General features: G+C 40.7%; 1 protein-coding gene across 5 annotated transcripts in view; it reads right to left on the bottom strand.

Moving 5' to 3' along the window:
* Positions 1–18,637, bottom strand: part of TRPC4 (transient receptor potential cation channel subfamily C member 4) — a 1,757,650-nt gene that overhangs the window by 799,495 nt on the left and 939,518 nt on the right. For all 5 annotated transcript variants that reach the window (XM_069639399.1, XM_069639401.1, XM_069639402.1 and 2 more), the window contains exon 4: positions 6,864–7,382. In XM_069639399.1, the coding sequence (XP_069495500.1) occupies positions 6,864–7,382 (519 nt within the window). The remainder of the gene's footprint in view (positions 1–6,863; positions 7,383–18,637) is intronic.

Here is an 18,637-nt window from a genome sequence, read left to right as displayed (position 1 = left end):
TATCAATCCTCCACAGGAACCTAGCTTCCTTGAGCCACAACTCCCAATAAAAAACCCTCCTGGGAAAAATTGAGAAACATCCCAAAAAAGAAAAAAGGTCCCGAAAAACAAGAAAAATAAGAAAAGCTTGAACTCCTCCTTATACAATCAGAGGAACAAATTTCCCAAACATACTTGGTGAAACTTTATCAGAGAGGAAAAAGAGCAACCTCTGTCAGCAGAAGCGAAAGTAATTGAGCACTCCGCTGTGAAATCGACCAGCAATGTTGGGGCCTATACTATCCCCACCAATTCACTCTCAGACGAAATGACCCATAAAACAGCCCTGAAAGAAATGGACTTGGGCCCAAAAGAAAAGCAAGTAGCAGGCTGCCTTCACGCGCTGACTGCACATTTTAAGGGTAATCCGTTTCCAATCTTGGGCCAGAGAGAAATGTATGGCCTTTTTTCTAAGTCTAACATAATAAACCAGGAAAAATTGACTACCGTTTCCACTGTCCAAGTAACCTTTCCACAAGTAGATATGAATGAACGAGGGGCTCTCAATTTGAATCAGCATTCTGCTTGTCCCCAAAAGATAGTCGATCTGACATCAGAAAAGTTTCCTCTGGGAGATTCATTCGTAGGGGACCGGGGCAAACTTGTAATGAGAAATATTAATCTGGCCGCGCTGATTCGCACAGCGGTTGACAAGGCATTCAAGGTTAGGACCGCTCTTTCTAATGCATCTAAAACAGATTTGCATGGAGCTAAAATGCCGAGCGCGCCTAATAATGAGATTGTCCCTGAAGATGAAAAAGAGAAACCAGTGTTGATGGGAGTAGCAGAGGGCATTATTCCACGTAATATTATCCCTCCACCCATCCAAAAAGCACTGGATAAAGCTCAACCCACTCCCATGCCGCCACTTCTAAACCCAATAATACTGCCTCCTAGAGAAGCCTTAGGGGAAGCAGCTATAAGGTTCCCTACAAATGATTTGGACACGGAAATAAAACATACTTCATGGAGGAAACCATGTCATCTTGACTTTCCAAGTATTTTATTATATCCTCTATTTGATTGTGGCATGCAGCCAGCAATGAATAGCGAAATATCCCTACTACTCATTAATGATATTCCATCTTTGGCAAACCTGGCCTCGGCCGATATTAAGAGGGTTGATTGTATTCATCCATTCTGCTATGATCATGTGAGGATAGTTTTTCATTCTAAGTTGTTTTTTCAAAAAGTGCTATCAGAATTGGATCAGTTTAATAGTACGGGTTTTGACATATTGATTTTTGGTGATGGCCTGCCACAACAAGAAGGAAATAACCAAAATGATTTTTCCCGATCTTTACATTCCGGGGGGGCAGTATCTAAAAAAAGAAACAGAGTCTCCCGGAGCAGGAAACGAGCTGGAGGTGGTTAGCATTGAGCCTACGAGACTCTATCTCACAGCTCCAATCACTACAACAGCAACTTTAACCCAGAAAAAAAACATTGTCCATACTATGCTGGAACTCACAAGGTAACACGCATTTACCTTCCTCTCTTTAATTATGTTATAAATTAAGAACCAAAAACATACTGTGCATACAGGAAACTTGAATGATGAGCCCAGCACAGCTTGATGGCTTTGAAGTTTGTCATCTTTTAGCCACCAAGGGCCTAAAAGGCAGACCCTCGGGAGGCATTCAAATCGCCATTAAGCTGGGCTCGGGCTTACACCTTATCTAAATCTTTACTGTTCCCCCCTATGTTTTGGGAGCGTTGGTGAAGGTGGATGGCAACATATATGTGTCTCATTTTCTGATTTTGAACATCTATTTGTCTCCAGGTTCTAACCTCTATGATCTAATCACAAAAATGGAAATAATCATGTAGAATTGCTTGTCCAAATGCATAGGTCTTCAGAGCCTCATCATGGGTTGATTTAAATACTAACATGAAGCTTTTGATTGATGATGTAGAGGGACCCTCTGTTGTACCGATGAATGTGATTGGGGATGTATTCGGGGACAGTAAATGTGAGTCATCGGGGCCCGCATATAAAGAATGTGATTCAATGTTGTCGGACATGTTATTTTAATATTGGGGCTTGAGATCATTGCACCAAATTTTGAGGCAGGAAGAGAATTATATAACTTGGTCATTGGGGAATAGGTCTTCTGCAAATGATTACATTTTTGTTTCTGAGTATATTTTTTATCTAGTGGACAATTTTGCTTTAAATTCAACGCTTCTGAGTGACCATAGGATGCTTGAGTTGTATGTATTTATTCTAAGAGGAATTGTTGGGTCCGACTTCATTTCTAATGAACTTGTCACGAATCTTGCCAACAATCGGATTATGTGGCACTCTGGAAATGTTCAGTCATGTAATGATCTGTTTCGTAATGATCATGACACATCCACTTATGAAGAAAACCTCATTTGCTCATTTCAGTTCCTATGTAAAAATCCTCATAGACAACTCTACAAAGCTAATAGATAAAAAAACAGGTAAAGAAACCTCATGACACCTCATGACATCATTGTACGGACTAGTAAAATCCTTCTCCGCCGCTCATTAAGGAAACTTAGATTATTACAAATCTCTGAAATATCTAAGAAAGAGGGGATCAAATGCTGGAAACAACGTTATACAAATTGGATAAGAGGCCACAAATGTATAATGTTTCAAGCTGATAATGAAGAATTGCTGCGCTCACTGAAACACAATTTGGTGAGAGAATTTTGGCACCTCGTTAATAGGAGCCCTGCATTCAATGTCGATTGCGTCCTTAATCCTATTTTCGAACAGGTGTGGTCTAGGCATTTTACTGATCTATATGCAACAAGAGGCCTACCATTCCGAATTACTAATATTTTGTCAACCGTCCGGTGGAAATGTAATTTCTCGATTGCCCGGATTTGGGAAAGGATCATTTTGGCTGGCACATCTAGGGTGGCTGGTCCTAACAGATTATCGAATGCACTTTAGAAGGGTGACCCAGATACCTGGTCAAGAGCATTATCCCTCCTTTTCGAAGACATAAACCGAACGAAGACCATTCCGTACTCGTGGAATATGTCCCTTATTATTCTAATCTATAAGAAGTATGATAGATCTTCACCACTAAATTACCGCCCAATTGCATTATTAGATGCAGACTCTAAAATATTTGCTGGCCTTCTTCTTCAGCAAATTGAAGAGTGGTCATCTGATAATGAGATTCTCTCATCAGCCCAATTCGGCTTTAGAAAAAGGGTAGGGACACTTGCGGGAGGACTTCTCCTATCTCACCTCCAAGAAATGGGATGGAAAAAAGGGGCTACACCCGTTTACTTAGCGAGTATGGACTTATCCTTAGCGTTTGACTTGGTTGAACGAGTCACACTATGGAGAAAATTAGATCTATTAGGCATGCCACAAGAGCTTTTGGCTATATTGATCCATCTGCATGAAGGCTCGAAGATTCAAATTCGCTTAAATAATGAAGGGCTCCTCTCTTCCCCAATTAAAACATTTAATGGATTAAGACAGGGCTGCATCTTTGCTCCCACACTTTACAATCTGTATACATCTGATATAGGCCCGTGCTTACAGAATGCTTCTTTCATTCAACCCATGGTAGCAGGGCAAACAATGAGCTGGTGTTCCTATGCGGACAATTTTTTATTATTTGATAGGACTCCTCTGGACAGCACCTGCTAACAATGTTTGCAGCCTATATGACCACAAACAGCTTGATGCTAAATGAGCAAAAGTCCCATGCATTGCGCTTTAGCCTAAAGAAAAAGCAGCCACAAAAAAAAATGGTTCTTAGCTAAGACTAAATTGGGAATTAAGCACACTATGCTATATCTGGGTTTCTATGTAATTGACAGTCCAAATGGAGTTCAGGTTCAAAATCATTACTTGATGAAAACTAAATTATGCACTAATCAAATGCGAGTAGTGGATCGCAAATTTGCCTCATTTTCCTGTCTCCCTTTTTTTAAGATACTATAAACAAAAAACTATTCCAAAGATCCTATATGACATTGAAATCTCTTTTATAATTGGCAAGTCAGATCTGAACAAACTAGAAGCGAGTATTTTAAGACAAATGACATTCTGTCTCCCAAAATGCATTCCTCTAGTAGCTCTACGATATGAATTTGGCTTGCAATCACTACAAAGTATTGTAGAGTGGAAATGTTTATTGTTATATCGAAATCTAATAAGACAGAGTGGAAATAATTTGTATTATGATTTGGCCTGCATGCTCAAACAAGGTACTCCCAAATCTGTATTCCTTAATAATTTATTGGAAATATGTAAGAAATTATTGAGCTGTGCTGGAGTATCAGTGAGCACACTATTGTTTAACCCAAAAAGAGTAAAACAACTGCTCCAGAATGGTGATTGGGCCACCACAATTCACAAATTAACTCACCATAGACTGTACTGTCGTATGGTCTCTTATTACAAATGTATGGGTTCCCCAGAACCATATTTAATCTATTTTCCAAATAAAGGTTGGAGAAACTTATTTATGAGATTCCAATTGAATGTGTTGCTAACCGGAGCAATGATTGCAACGCGAGCCAAATCTTTGGTACCTACAACTTTATGTAGACACTGCAAGGAGGCAGGTATGAAAGAGACATTGAGACATTTGATGATCGATTGTCCAGCTCTGACCTTAATCAGACCACATTATTTTGATAATGTTGTCCCAGATCTAACAAGTGTCTGAATCTTGACCTTCTTTGGAAATGTATGTTTTTTGACAAAAAAATACCTTTGCAATTGGCGATTATAAGATTTCTAAAGATAGAGGGTGGTCTTGCCTAGTTTGCATCTATTCCTATTTGGTAAGAGAAATGGAAAGGTATCACTGTATGTATGCTATTTGAATTTTTTTGTAAGTAGGTTGTGCGTTCTCATGGGAATTTGTATTGTTTGTATGTAATTTGTTGATTTTTTTTTCTTTCCTTCGTGTCTTTTTTATGAAATTTGTTGAAATGATTGTCTTAGATTATTGATCTCTTAATTTTCACCTGTAGAAGGCTTTTGTTACTTTATTAGTTGACTTTTAGACAGAATGTTAAAGCATAATGATGTGTAATTTTAATTTTAGCATTGATTATTGTCTTATCTTTTCTACATGTTTGTAAAGGTTTTTTTAAAGCCATATACAAATAAATAAATAATAATATCAAAGTGAGAGAGGCGTTGTTGATGTTGGATGGGAACAAAAGCAGAATCCCACATTAAATATTTGCATGCACTAGGCAACATAGATGCCTCTTGCGGATGTCTGATCATTTCTCTTGGGCTGATCCCCACTCCCCCCACACTGTTTAACCACACCCCTTTTCTTTTACCACCAAACACCACTTAACTGCTCCACTCAGCCGATACCACTTTGACTCAGCCAACGGCCTCCTGGTATGGACATAGAAAAGGGACTTTCACAGATTTTGGGCATGAACAATATGCATAGAGCGCATTTCTCATGTAAAAAACAAGAAATACTTCAAAACTATAAGCACTCCAGGTATAGCCATGGGATGCAACTTAAATGTATGCTAAATCTTTTTCTGCATAAGTCATTCATTATGTGCACATTACTATAAAATATCCAATCTAACTCATATGTGTCATAATTTCAACACAAATAACCATTTTAAACCTGTTTGCTGTACAGTGTGTAACAGACCAAGGTGTTTAAATCACTCTGATGCTGGGATATTTGATACTGTTGCAGATCACATTTTCACCATCTTTACCAACTAATCAGTGCAAATATTGTCACAGCTGCTGAGCTGTTAAACATGCTCTTTCTCTCCTTTCTGCATGGACATAATAAGTTGCACATGAATACAGTCACATGCTCAAGGGATTTTCAGGGTGGAATTACGCCACGTGTGTGCATGCACGAATACTGTTTGCACATAAACAAACAACATTTGTACATATGCAATCCAATAAGCATTAGGGTAAATATATTTGCAGAGCATTTGCAGTGCCCCTTGCATGATTGAAATGTTCCAAAATTCTGCTTTTGGCCAAAAAGACAGTAAAGAGATACACCTATTCCATTAATGAAATACTAATATTCAGACACGTATCTGCTAGACAAAACCCATAGAGCATTCTAATCCCAACCTAAGTCAACAAAAGAAATAATGTAATATCAGATCTGACCACAGTTAGGAAACTGTGTCTGCACCATAACTCCTTAGTTGGATTGTTATTCTTTAACGCAGAATCCTCCCAAAGTTAAATCTTGCTTCTTATTAAGAACACAACAGACCACATTAATTTCCAAAGCAGTGAATTTCCCCCCTTGTACTCTAAACCTCACGCCAAACAACTGGTGTCATAAGCATCTCATATGTTATCAATTGCATATATAGTAGTAATTAGCAACACTGTTCTATGTCAAATCTGAATTACTTTAAATCAAATGCACATATGAATCAATCAATTTCTGAATCTGTTTTATAAGAGAGAAGTTCAAGTTTCTCATAATCATTTTACGTTTTGCACGAATGATAAGTGAGAGACTGGTGATTTGTATCAGACAAATGCCTTGCTATATTGAACTTAAACATTTGGAAAAATTGATAGCAACATTTGCAACCAACAATCTGGACAACTGTATTCCTTCAATATGACTTCCCAATAACACTTTATGCAAACAAAATCCATAAATACATGAAGCATTGTGCGGTCATTGAGCATTCATTCTTACGCCACCAGAATTTGCAATACAAGCTACATTTTAAAACACATGAAATCCTTAATCTTTAATTTGTCTCAGTCTGACAGCTCCATACCTGCTATTATTAATAGCTTCATTACACCAAGCATAATCTTAATCAGTAATTGCAGCAGCACTCACCTCTTTTTGGCGGTATTTAATTGCCAACTTTAATCTTGCCAGATCATTTCCACTCTGTTCTTCAATCAGGTTGTTATCATCCCTGTAATTAAGAATAATTTCCAATTCTCTTGAGCTCCGTGTTTGATCCAAGAGGTCTTTTGCAAACTGCTTGCACTGCCGTGACAGTTCCTCGTATTCTGATTTGAACTCATTCTCCACCTTGCTCAGCTCTTGGAGCTCCCAGCTCAATTGAAAGGCTGTGAGGAATGGGTCTTCGCTTGATAGTGCTACCAGGGAAGGACTTGCCAATGCCCTGTAGATGTTTAATCGGGATCGTGAATGACGGAGACTGTCCACATCAGAACCTGAGACACATTCCACACAGTTACAACGAACCTCGTGAGGCCTGGGTACAGACACCCCTTTTTGCACAAGGTGCTTTATGATCTCATAATTGTTGGTATGGGCAGCTAGAATGATTGGTGTAATGTCAGGGGTAAATTCTGAGAATTGTTTATCCAGCAGGATTGGTGGTACCTGTGGGAAAGAGAGAAATGTATAAGTCACTGGGCAGACACGGCAGAGAGTCGAAAGGTCATTTTAATAGTACATTTCTAATTCTGGCGTGGAGATCGATTTACCAACCAAATGTTTATGCAGTTAGAAATGAGAGCACGTTTAAAAATAGGGCTTTGTCGATAAATAGAATATTTTCAACTTATATGGCATTAGCTTTAGTCCCATATTGTCTTATTGCATTTATATTGGTGATATACTAGTTACAGACACATTCCTGGTACCCAATTTTCATTTCTCAGTTCCCTCTGTCACAAGAAAATCACATTATATCAAATTAAATCAACTGTACCCAATGCAAGACCACTGCTTGAACCCACAACCAATAAAAGTACTTTTTCTTTTCCCACTGTCATTCTGCTATTATCTAACTGAAACCCTCACCCCTTGTGCTGCTGAAGCCCAGACGGGTCTGGGGCAGGTCACATGTTCTAAATCCTCCCCTGTCTGGGTCCAACGTCAACCTTGATGCTTTTTATTTTCCTGCTCTCCCTCTAGCACAGTTAAACCATTGTCATGCCTATAACTATGCAATCAAACCTCCAAATACACACAAACCCTACATCCATACCCACAGTATTTTTTAAATCACTACCTTGTCACTAGCTATAGCCTTCAGCGGTGCGCACTGTTTATTTTCCAACACTAACAGAGCACTATCCATGGCCTATGACCATGACCAGTAGTCACAGCCTTTGGCCATGCCAAATGTCATTTTCAGAACACTACCAGAGGACTAGCCATGGCCTACGGCCATTCCCACTGTATTTTTTAAATCACTACTTTGTCGCTTTAAAACAGTATCCGTGTACGTGTACCATTTTGATGAACTACTGATCCCCTCTGCAATGTGTAGTCAGATATCAGGACAAACGATGACAAATAAATGTCAAATAAATGCTCCCCCTCATCAAGAGCACCCCTGATCCCCCCACTCCTCTGATAGACTTTTCACCTGCCCATGCCCTTTTGCCCCCCCCCCCCGACAGCATTTGCGGTTTCTGTGACACAGTTTTCTCTGAAAGGTTGGCTATTTGCGGCTATTCTGTCTGAAAGCTGAGGATACAGAAAAGCTGTGTGTTCAAACTCGGTCCCTAGCCCCTATTAAATTCACAAACCCAATTCCTAAAACCTAATTCACAAACCTCACACTATTCTGGGATGGATTGGGCCATACAATTTTCTGGGCAACAAAAAAAGAGTGGCTGACGGATGCAAATGGCTTTCCATTACTTTTGTGACAGACTGTTTGAGTAGTACCTGTGGGGTAAAAAGACAGCCCCAGAGTGATAGAGATGGAGAGGCCATGGTAGGACCCTATCATGAGAGGGAAGCTGCCTAATGTGGAGTTCCATTGAAATATAAAAGCCAGTACAAAACTATGATTTTCAACATAAGGCCAAGTGAATTGGAAAGAAATGAGCCTAGCCAACTCCACTAAAATGGACAGGTGTGCAATCTACCTCAAAGCCTAAAACTGAGGATATGCCCAATGAATAAGAAATAACATGTGGTGCTGCAGATGCTGACTTTATTGTAAACTGGGAAAACGCACCTTTTGGCAGATTCCAAATTGCAGTAGTACACATGGGAAAAGATACCTTGAAAGGATAGGCATGTGAGAAATAACAAGGAGGAATGGTACCTTACATATAAAAAGTGAAGCCAAGTGACATATTTCGGAGAAAGACACTTGTTTTTCACAAACAAACTGACACTCAGACAGAAAGATCCACTTGTTGGATTTTCTTTGTAACTATGGCCTATGTGTGAATAATATTTAAAGTGAACTTATATTTATCCAAACCGTAAGTCAAGAAAGATTGAAGTGTAAACAACACGCCCAGATATAATGCTAACATTTCATATGTAAGCACATCTTGTCGATTTAAAGGTGTATTTTCTGTATGGATGCAGCTGGTGTTTTCCCCACTGAATTGAAAGGTCTGTGCCTTTGAAAATTTTAACTCAAGACCTGGGCTGGGCCAACCAGGAAAAGCTAGCCTGGTTCAGTTAGAAAAACAAAGAAATAATTGAGAATTAGATTCAAACGGTGGCAGTTCTAGGTAACACAGCCAGCATAAATGACCTTTAAGGTCAGGTCTCCCCATTAACTGTGCATTAGTGGCCACCAGACATGGCCTTTTCAGGGCTGACTTGACCTCAAGAAATGGTTTCAGAGCCACTAATGGATGATTAAACATTGCGTTTAAACAGCAGATGTTTGTGCTAGGTGACGATGAGATATGAAATTTAGGAATATGTGAGGGCTATGTGAAACTGAGGGACACATGTGATGCACTAACATTGATTAACACTGCACTGCTTTTTCCTGAATAAAAAGAGAATAGTGTGTCCCAGTGAGCTCATCCCGGCCTCATATTAATGGGGATAGGAAGTCCCTTGGTATCATGTAAATATGACTCCTGTGTGAGGTATACAAGTTGAGTTATAAAGACAATTAAGATTCTGTCCTATACATAATTCTGAGGGAATGGAAAGTGGGTGTTGTTATAGGTTATGGAAGTAAGGTTTGAATCTGGAGGGGGCAGATTTCTGACTATTTTTGCTCAGGACTAAATCAATAAAAATGGTATCTCCTCCCAGGAAGGGCGTACTGAGATATGATTAGTATTTTCCGACTCACCATAAAATATAGCTTTCAAATATATATGATTGCCTGCAGGTATCTGGAAAATGAGGGTAGCTTCCAAGTTGTTAGATTTTTTGGAACAGTAAAAGTTAAACCCACTTGTCTCTCTCCTTCCTCAGCCTCCAACATCCACACCTTCCAACTACTTGTCCAGTCAACATGCAGTGGGCGTATTGGCGGAGGGGGAGGGAGAGAGCTGACCAATCTGCAGCGGTGGAATTATGATAATGATGGAGTGCCACAAGCCTTATAAGAGATCAGTTTTCAATCTGAGAGGGATCTTTCTGTGACTTTTTGACGCTTGGGACCTTTCTTTGGACTTTTGATTTTTCCCATGACTTTCCCACTCTATTGCTGGAGGTAGTATACTTCTGGACTCATGCAAGCAACAACTAGTAGAGAGACAGGGAGCTGCCAACGCCTTAATCATTGCTTGGAAGATAGAGACAGGCAAATCTAGAAAATAGCTGGGCCTGCACACATGTAAGTAGATTATTCCAAATGCCAACAAAAGTGTGGGGGGGAATCTGCCAGCCTTAATCTCCATCTCCCATAGCTGGTAGGGGGGTGGAACTGGGGAGACCCATGGCACATTTTATTACATCTAACTCAAATGAATTCCACTATAGAAAATCACCCTATCCATTTAAATTGAATTGTGTTGGGAACTGCCTGCCTTAATCATTTCAATTAAATTGTGAGGAGGGGAGAGCTGTGTAGATCCTAAGCACATTTAATTGAAGTTAAATCAATGAATTCCCATATAGAAAATCACAAGATGAGTGTTGTTAGAGTTCAAAACTAACAAAGTTCATCCCCAGTGTGTTGGAGCCGGTATAAAGTACTTGGGTGACTCTACCTTTTTGAAACTCCTGTCTTCTGTACAGAAAGGGGGTGTCCATAATCCCAAAATATGTAACCCTAAAATGCTGCCATTCAATTGAATGTAGAGTGTGCAAAACAACATTTTCCATTTATTTACATGCATCCCAAAACGATTTTCTCAAGGCCCTGAATATTATGCAAATAAAAAGCCCAAAACAATGTTCCCATTTAGTTCCTTTCAAACCTTGCCTTCTAAATAAAAAGGTCAAAACGATTTGTATTCATTGAGTCTTTTTTTCAAACCCTACCTTTTTAATAAAAAGCCAAAATGATGTTGCTACTGTATCCCCACTCCCCGTACCTTGACTTCAAATTAAGTGGTCATATATTTCTTATGCCTTGGGTGGAGGTTGCTGGGAGAGAATGCATTGTGATAACCCCAAGCAATCACTGGGGGTTGTTTCAAATTTCATAATTTGTTATGTGCAAGAAATCCTCTGTGTGGGTTTTGATGTAAAGTCTTTAAATTGTACCTGTGTGTTGTAGTATCTGTAAGTTCATTAGAAATACAAGTCAGTCAATTTGTGCAAGTAATTTGAAATTGTGTTATGCTACAGTGTTGGTGGCTGATGTTTCGGTTGTTTTATGGTTCTTTGCCAAACCTTAAATAAAGATATATTCTAACTATACACTGGCCTGGTTTCTAGCTCATTGGAGATACAGGTTGGAGGCCTCACTAATGTTGAATCTGTATAAGCACTTTGGGTGTGCTGCGTGCCACCTAGCTTGGGCGGGTTGGAGGGGTGAACTACCTGAGTTGAGAGTGACTGCCTAATAAATCGTGACATACCCAAGGGGGAGAATTTTGATAAAATATGATGCAAATTGTGCATTTTAAAGAATATTCATTCATCAACACTAGTCATAACAATTAGCTGCATAGTGATGTACCTCATGAAACTGGCCCACATTGGCCAAAACAGTGCCCACTTTGACCAAAAACACTGGCCCACACCAGCATTTTTCATTTTTGTTTGGGTCATGGGCCTATTGCTGTATAGGCCAGTCCGTCCCTGTTGCTATTGCCTTCTCCCACCTCTAACCTGAAGTCATGTCCCTGTATTTTTACCTCCAAATGTAATTTTTCTACTTTTGCATTTTCCACTATTCGTGGGTATAGCCGCCAAAATCTCTCGCATTGAGAAAATAAAAGATGGCGGCTGTTTCATTTATAAACATCTGGTTTCTTGCAAAGTGACTCGCGATATAGCTATTTAATTTGGAAAAGGGGGGCCCCACTTTCTCCGTCAAATATTTAAAAAACTACTGAACGAAATAACCACAAACCACAAAAGGATCGTGAGTCAACACTTCATGCCAATGTTGTTTTGGACCTTGTCCAAATCCATCCAGCGGTTTAGGTTGTGCGGTCCGTCAAAAAATGACCTTTTTTGTCTACGGGAAATTAATAATTAATGGGGAGTAGGCATTTTTTGGTTTTATAGTTGTTTTCCTAATAACCTTTTTTATTTTTTTATAAATCCTTCCCAATCTTTGCAGTCTGGGGGGACCCGGGCATTCTTAGTTATCTTCAGAATTTCGACCAAATCCATTGCATGAGTAAAAGGTTATTAGCAAATCATTTTTTTGGGTTTCATATTGGAGTTCGACTCACTTTAACTATAGGGCTGTGATACACCCACTCCTCCAACTCCGCCCCCATTAAAGGCAAAGTTTAGTAAAGATTTTTAAAAAATCTAAAGGTTATTAAGAAAACAAAAAATCAAAAATCAAAGCTGCTGCCTACTTCCCATTCATTTTCTCATAGACGAAGGTCAATTGTTGCCAAACCACACAGCCCAAACTACTGGATGGATTTGGACCAGGTCCAAAACAACTCATGTATGAAGCATTTAATGGAGGCCTTTTGTGGTTTATGGGTATTCTGTGCAGATGGTTTTTAAATATTTGCCAGAAAATATGTAGCTATGTCTTGGTTAATTGCCAAAACTGTTTTTTTAGAAATGAAGAAAACGCCACCTTTGTTTTTGCTTGATGCAAGAGAAAGAGACGCAAGATATAGTCAAGGTTATCAGAATATGAAATGCAGGAAAAATGCCATTTGCAGGTAAAAAAACATGCACATGCCATCAGTCTAGAGGTGGGGGGCAAAAGGACAGCAAGTAACATGTGGGAGATGGACGGGGTCTATCGACTGAGTTTGCAACATAAAGGTCTCGGCTATGGATAGAATAGATGTGAATACAGCCAACATTTGAAAGCAAACTTAGACACACAAACAGGGTGTGTTGTCGGGTCAATGTGAGAGGGCAGGGAAGGTGAGGAAGCCATCATGGGTGTGTTCATAGGAAGCACAAAGGAGGGGGACACTTGGTGAGGTCCTGGGGGGCAGCAATTCATTTTTTCTGGCCGTTTTGCCAATATTCACAGCTAGAATATGACTACAGATAGTCAAGGGTATCTGTAGTTCTGTACCCGTGGCTACAGATAAGTTTTTTTGAAAACAGATATTTTGACAGCTACAGTGACATCAGAGTGAAAGGTCACTGCCCATCGCCGCCATCCAGGTCTCACCAGGAACAACCCTGCTTAGCTTCAAAATGAGGAACGGGCCACATGTTTTCAACATTTTCTTGAAAACATGTACACAGATGTATATTTCTTTCTGTGTGTTTTTTGTAAGTGATTAACATGTAAACATTAAAATAAAACACATACTGTACAAAGTAAAACTAATCTTTAAATAGTATCCAATTTTTACATAGGGACTCATTACGAGGTTGGCAGGGTTGCCGCCAACCCCATAACACGATTAGCGCCGCCTGATATCCCGGTGCCAACGGGATATCACAAGTGGTGGCGGTAACTGTTACTCCACATTTCCATGGAGTCCCAGAGGACTCCATGGAAATGGGGACATGGAAGCAGCGGCACTGTTGCTAACGGTGCCGGTGCTTCAGTGACAACCATACTGCTATGGGCCTGAACTCTCGACAGGTCAGGCCTGACGGGATCCATGGCCCCTACTGGCATTGTTGTAGTATGGCGGTCAAGAAAGCATGCCGGTACGTTGCTACCGGCACCCTTATTTCCAGACTACCATACTTGTGTATGTCATAGATGATGCCATCAGTGATGTCATTAATGATGTCACCAGTGGTGTCATCAGTGATGTCATATGTGATGTCATCATTGTGGTCATATGCTGCGCAACAGGGGGCACAAGGTTAAGGAGGCTTTAGCTGAATTTCAGGGGAATTGTTACTTTAAGGTCTCACCTTAACATCCCTGCAACTAAAGTTTTTTTCCTTGATTTTCACAGGTTTTGTTACAATGTACTACTCACCTTATTGTCACTGCAACTAAAGTTGTTTTCCTTGAAAAAAAAATAAAAACTTTTATATATTCAGTGACAAAACTTTAGTTAAGGGACAGTGAAGGTTATCAGATTTAAAGCAACAAAACCCTTGAAATTCAGTGGATGTGGGAAGTGATGTTCTTAACTCGTCCCCCCGTTTATGACCCCCTAGGGTTTAATGATGTGTTATTTATATAGCTCTTACACCTAAGTGCTTTACATAGAAAACATATACATACAATATCACCCAGCAAGTGTTTTTACTCATTTATCGACCTCAGAAGGAAGAAAGACTGAGTTGGCCTTGCAGGGATTCGAATCAGCGATCTGCACACGTTGCAGTACTGAGTGGTCAACCCACTGAGCTATCTTGTCGGCCTCCAATTTTGTTTATCACTGTGAATCCCATCTGTTATGTATGTGCTAAAAGGGCTTTGCAATAGGGGGGGACGTCGCATGGTTGCAGGCACGTCAGAAATTATTTTCAATGTACGTTAATTGGGATTTCAACATGTTTGTGGCCACCCCTATATCTTTGCCTTTGCTTCACAAAACTGCAGAAAATCTTAGTAAAAGGATCTATATTTTTGGGTGTGGATTGATCAAATAGCACAGAAATGATACGTTATAAGCCAGCCAAAAAGTGTTCTTCCTATCCGGAAGCATAGGCCGCCCCTGTAGTCTTTAATATGTAACTGTGAGCATCTTCATGAACTTGTTTGAGCCTGTGCTTTAATGAAATAATCATCTACTGATACCCATAATTGTAGTCTGCTGTCAGGCATTTTGTGGTTAGTTGTTGTATGTTAAACAAGTTGTGATCCAGAGTTGCAGATGTAACATGCATCAGTAATTCACATTACTATTCAATAGATTATCACTACGTTAAGGGAATTCTCCATTTTATAAACAAGACACTTTTTCACTATTTATGGCGTTCTAGTTAAAGATATTTCGACTATGACCACATAACATTCGGGACAAACAGACACACCAGGAGAGTGGTTTTGTCTTGCAGCCCCGCTTGGTGAGAAACGGATTTACAGTGCACCATAGTGAGTAATGACCACAGCTCACAAGCTAAACATGACACATCTGGAATCTTTCCGGTCCTAAACAAGGATGGCCTGAAAAGTGTCTTCGCTTATAGAAGCTAATACATAAGTGACTGAGCTCAACCTTTATCTGCATTCATCTACTCATAGATATGTGCTTATCAGGGTCTTGGGGTAACTAGTATACCTTACCGGTGATATAAAGCTTTAAAAAATGTTCTTCTATTCGTACCTGCTCCAAAATGCTCTGGATGGTACATGTAATTCCGTGTTTTTGTACAGTCTTGTTACAATTCCATTTTCAATGAGCAAATGTGTTCAATTTTGGGTTGTATTTTTGTCAATATTTGTGAAACAGGACATACAAACCTGTCCAATTCCTGCCATTTGCTCCTGGTTCCAAGATAAACTCTGTCCAATTCCTGCCATTCCCTCCTGACGCAGTAGCTTGTTGTAAACTCAGAATATATGCCACAGAGAGGACCTCCCTTTGCATTCAGAAGTCTTAGTCTGGAGGGTACATGGGGGACTCTGTGCCTGAAATTAAATTGTTAAATAGCTAAAATGAGTAAAGAAACCAAACAAGGTCTGCAGCAGGTCTTCAGATGTGACACTGGGCCTCGTTATGGATCCAGTGTTAACCCTTCCGGTTGTGCTGGTGGGTTGCTGCCAGATTTATGAACACATTTCTGTGCCTGACTTTTCAGTGCCACTGGCCTATTAGAATTCCAGGGGCCGGGAAGGCAGGCACCGGAAATGTTCTTGATCCACAGTCCCATGGAATCCCATAGGAATCTATGGGAGTGGGTACACAGATTCAGCGGCAACATTGCTGACAGTGCTGGTGCTTCCATGGCAACTCAGCATGCCAGGCCCGCAGCACCCACTAGGGACACGCCTGCTGAGGACTGCAGCCTGTGCAGCCACTGTAATGGGGCATCATCGTGTGTGTGTGTGTGTTGGTCCAGTGACATGTGTGCCATTGAACTTACAAGCACCCTTGTTTCGGTACCCACACAGTCATGTGTGGTGCCTTGTCATGTGGTTGGGTATGGGGCATACATGGCATTCAGGGTATGTGGCTTGCTTTGCTCAACTTTCACTAGGTGGGGGGGCATGAGAGTGCTGTGTCGGGTTGGGTGATGTGGGCAAAGCTATAGCCATTTCAGTGTGATGGTGGTGGTACAGGGGGCCGGGTAGGCAGGTGTGCACTTGATATTTGGGCACTTTTTGTACTCACCAGCCTCAACAGGTGTCCCGGCTTCCTCCTCCTCTGCACCGACTCCCTCAATCCCCTCCATATTGTGCACACTGCTGAACTTCTCCTCCCAGGGTAGCAGCTTGATGGGTGAGGGTGGTCCACCACTTGTAGCCGTGCAGTGCCTGCAGTGTGCAGCAAGGAGGTTGCACACCCTCAGGCGGAGGTCATCCCACCGCTTATTGCAATCCTTGACACTGCGGGGTGTCACCCCAAGAGCAGGCACTTTACGGGAAACTTTCACCCAGATTGCCTTCCTCCGGAGTTGCATTCTGCGGCGCTGGTCTGTTGAAAAAAGCTCCCTGGCATGCTCTACAATGTGATCTACCAGCATGTTGATCTCAGCCTCACCAAAACGTGGCTTGCGCTGGTGTGCTTGGGTATATCCTGGCTGAAATGTCCCTTGATTGGCTCAGGCACTCAGTAGGGGTGGATGGCTTCAGGAACAGGGAGATTGCAGTGGATTGTTATTTTTGTAATGGCTGCCGTGCTATTTCTGGTTCCGGCGATCACGTTATTTCCGGTTCTGGTGTTTCTGGCTCCTTGTCCGCAGTGCTGTTACTTCCAGCATGCATGCAACAGAGGTGTATGCACAGCCAATCTTGGTGACGGTACATCCATCTCCACTGGTGTTACTGTGATGGTAGTGGCACCGGTTCAGCAGATAGGGGATGCACGCGGCTGACAAGGTGTAATCATCCTTGTTTCCGGTGCCCCACCGTGGAGAAACCGGTGGGACCACCATCAGGGTAACACCGGATTTTTTCTGCCAGACTCGGAATGGCGACCCATATTGTAATTTTTGATTGCATAAATCCATTTGCAATCAGCATTTTAGATTTCGAGGGGTGTTATTATCCAATGATAATGACTCATCCCCTTGGTTTACAATATTTTGTGATAGAGCGTGTGTAAATTTGATTAGTTTTCCAGTGTTCGTCCATAAATAATTTTGGTGATTTTTTTCTCCATCTTATCACTGACAAAACCTATATTATAGTAGATGCCTGAAGTTATGTGACAAACATTGGAATCTGAAACGTTTTGTTTCTTGATTCATGTCTGAAAAATATAAATACATATAATAAGCACATTGAAATGCTGTATATTGTGCCTTTTTGTGTTTCACATCAGTGTACCCCTAAATACCCAGACAAAAAGAAAATACGCGTCCTAAACAGTGATGGAAATGCTTTTTAGGTTTTCGAGGACAAGGTTGCTGGGAACCTGTCATACATTCCCAACACTAATCTATGCAAGCTGACTGAACAGTGAATATTTGTGCCACTATGTAGACCCCCCAGAAATGCTCAGTTCACATTTGAGAATAAGGTGACCTGAGCATTTCTGAAATGAGCGCAAAATAAACAAGTACTTTGTCTCTGCCTTCCTTTCATTTATGTGACTTTGAGAATCTTGCACATCATTGTTTATCTAGAGATACAACATACACATCTAATGGTCCTCATAGACTTTAACATGTGCTTGGAGGAGCGAACAGAATCAACACCCAAAGGCAATGGAGCAGAAGACACACACACAGAATGCGGGCCCCACCCTCAATGCAATATTTGGGGAAGAAGTTCTTCTAGCCACCTCCCCAATTCAGGATCTTCTGAACAATCATCTAATGTTTTTCTTTTATTATCAATACCCCAGTTTGTCAGATCCGGACATTCAAAGGAGAAGCAACCACCACCAGGAGAAGCTGAAAATCTTTAAATCTGGAGGAACTTGGACGTATTATTTATGAGACCAAGACACAACCCAACGAACTGGAAATCCTACTACCAGAAGTAATTTTAACAGCACTAAAAAACTGTATAATCAAAGCACTAGTCCCCGTCAACCTACTAACATTCATCAACCCCTCAGGAAAAAAGAATGTAGCAAGTTGGTTCACACCAATTAACACTGAACAAATTAAATTGAATACATGAAAAAAAATAGAGGAAACATTACAAACCACAAGAGAAGGTCACCTACCAAAGCCAGATGGACCACTACAAAGAAACATTACAATTCCCAACAATTCAATAATGCACC

Source organism: Ambystoma mexicanum, chromosome 7q (genome assembly GCF_040938575.1).
Source record: "Ambystoma mexicanum isolate Mex_15411 chromosome 7q, UKY_AmexF1_1, whole genome shotgun sequence".
NCBI classification, from domain to species: domain Eukaryota; kingdom Metazoa; phylum Chordata; class Amphibia; order Caudata; family Ambystomatidae; genus Ambystoma; species Ambystoma mexicanum.
Note: the sequence above shows the minus strand (reverse complement) of the source record. Positions and strands in the feature narration are given on the sequence as shown.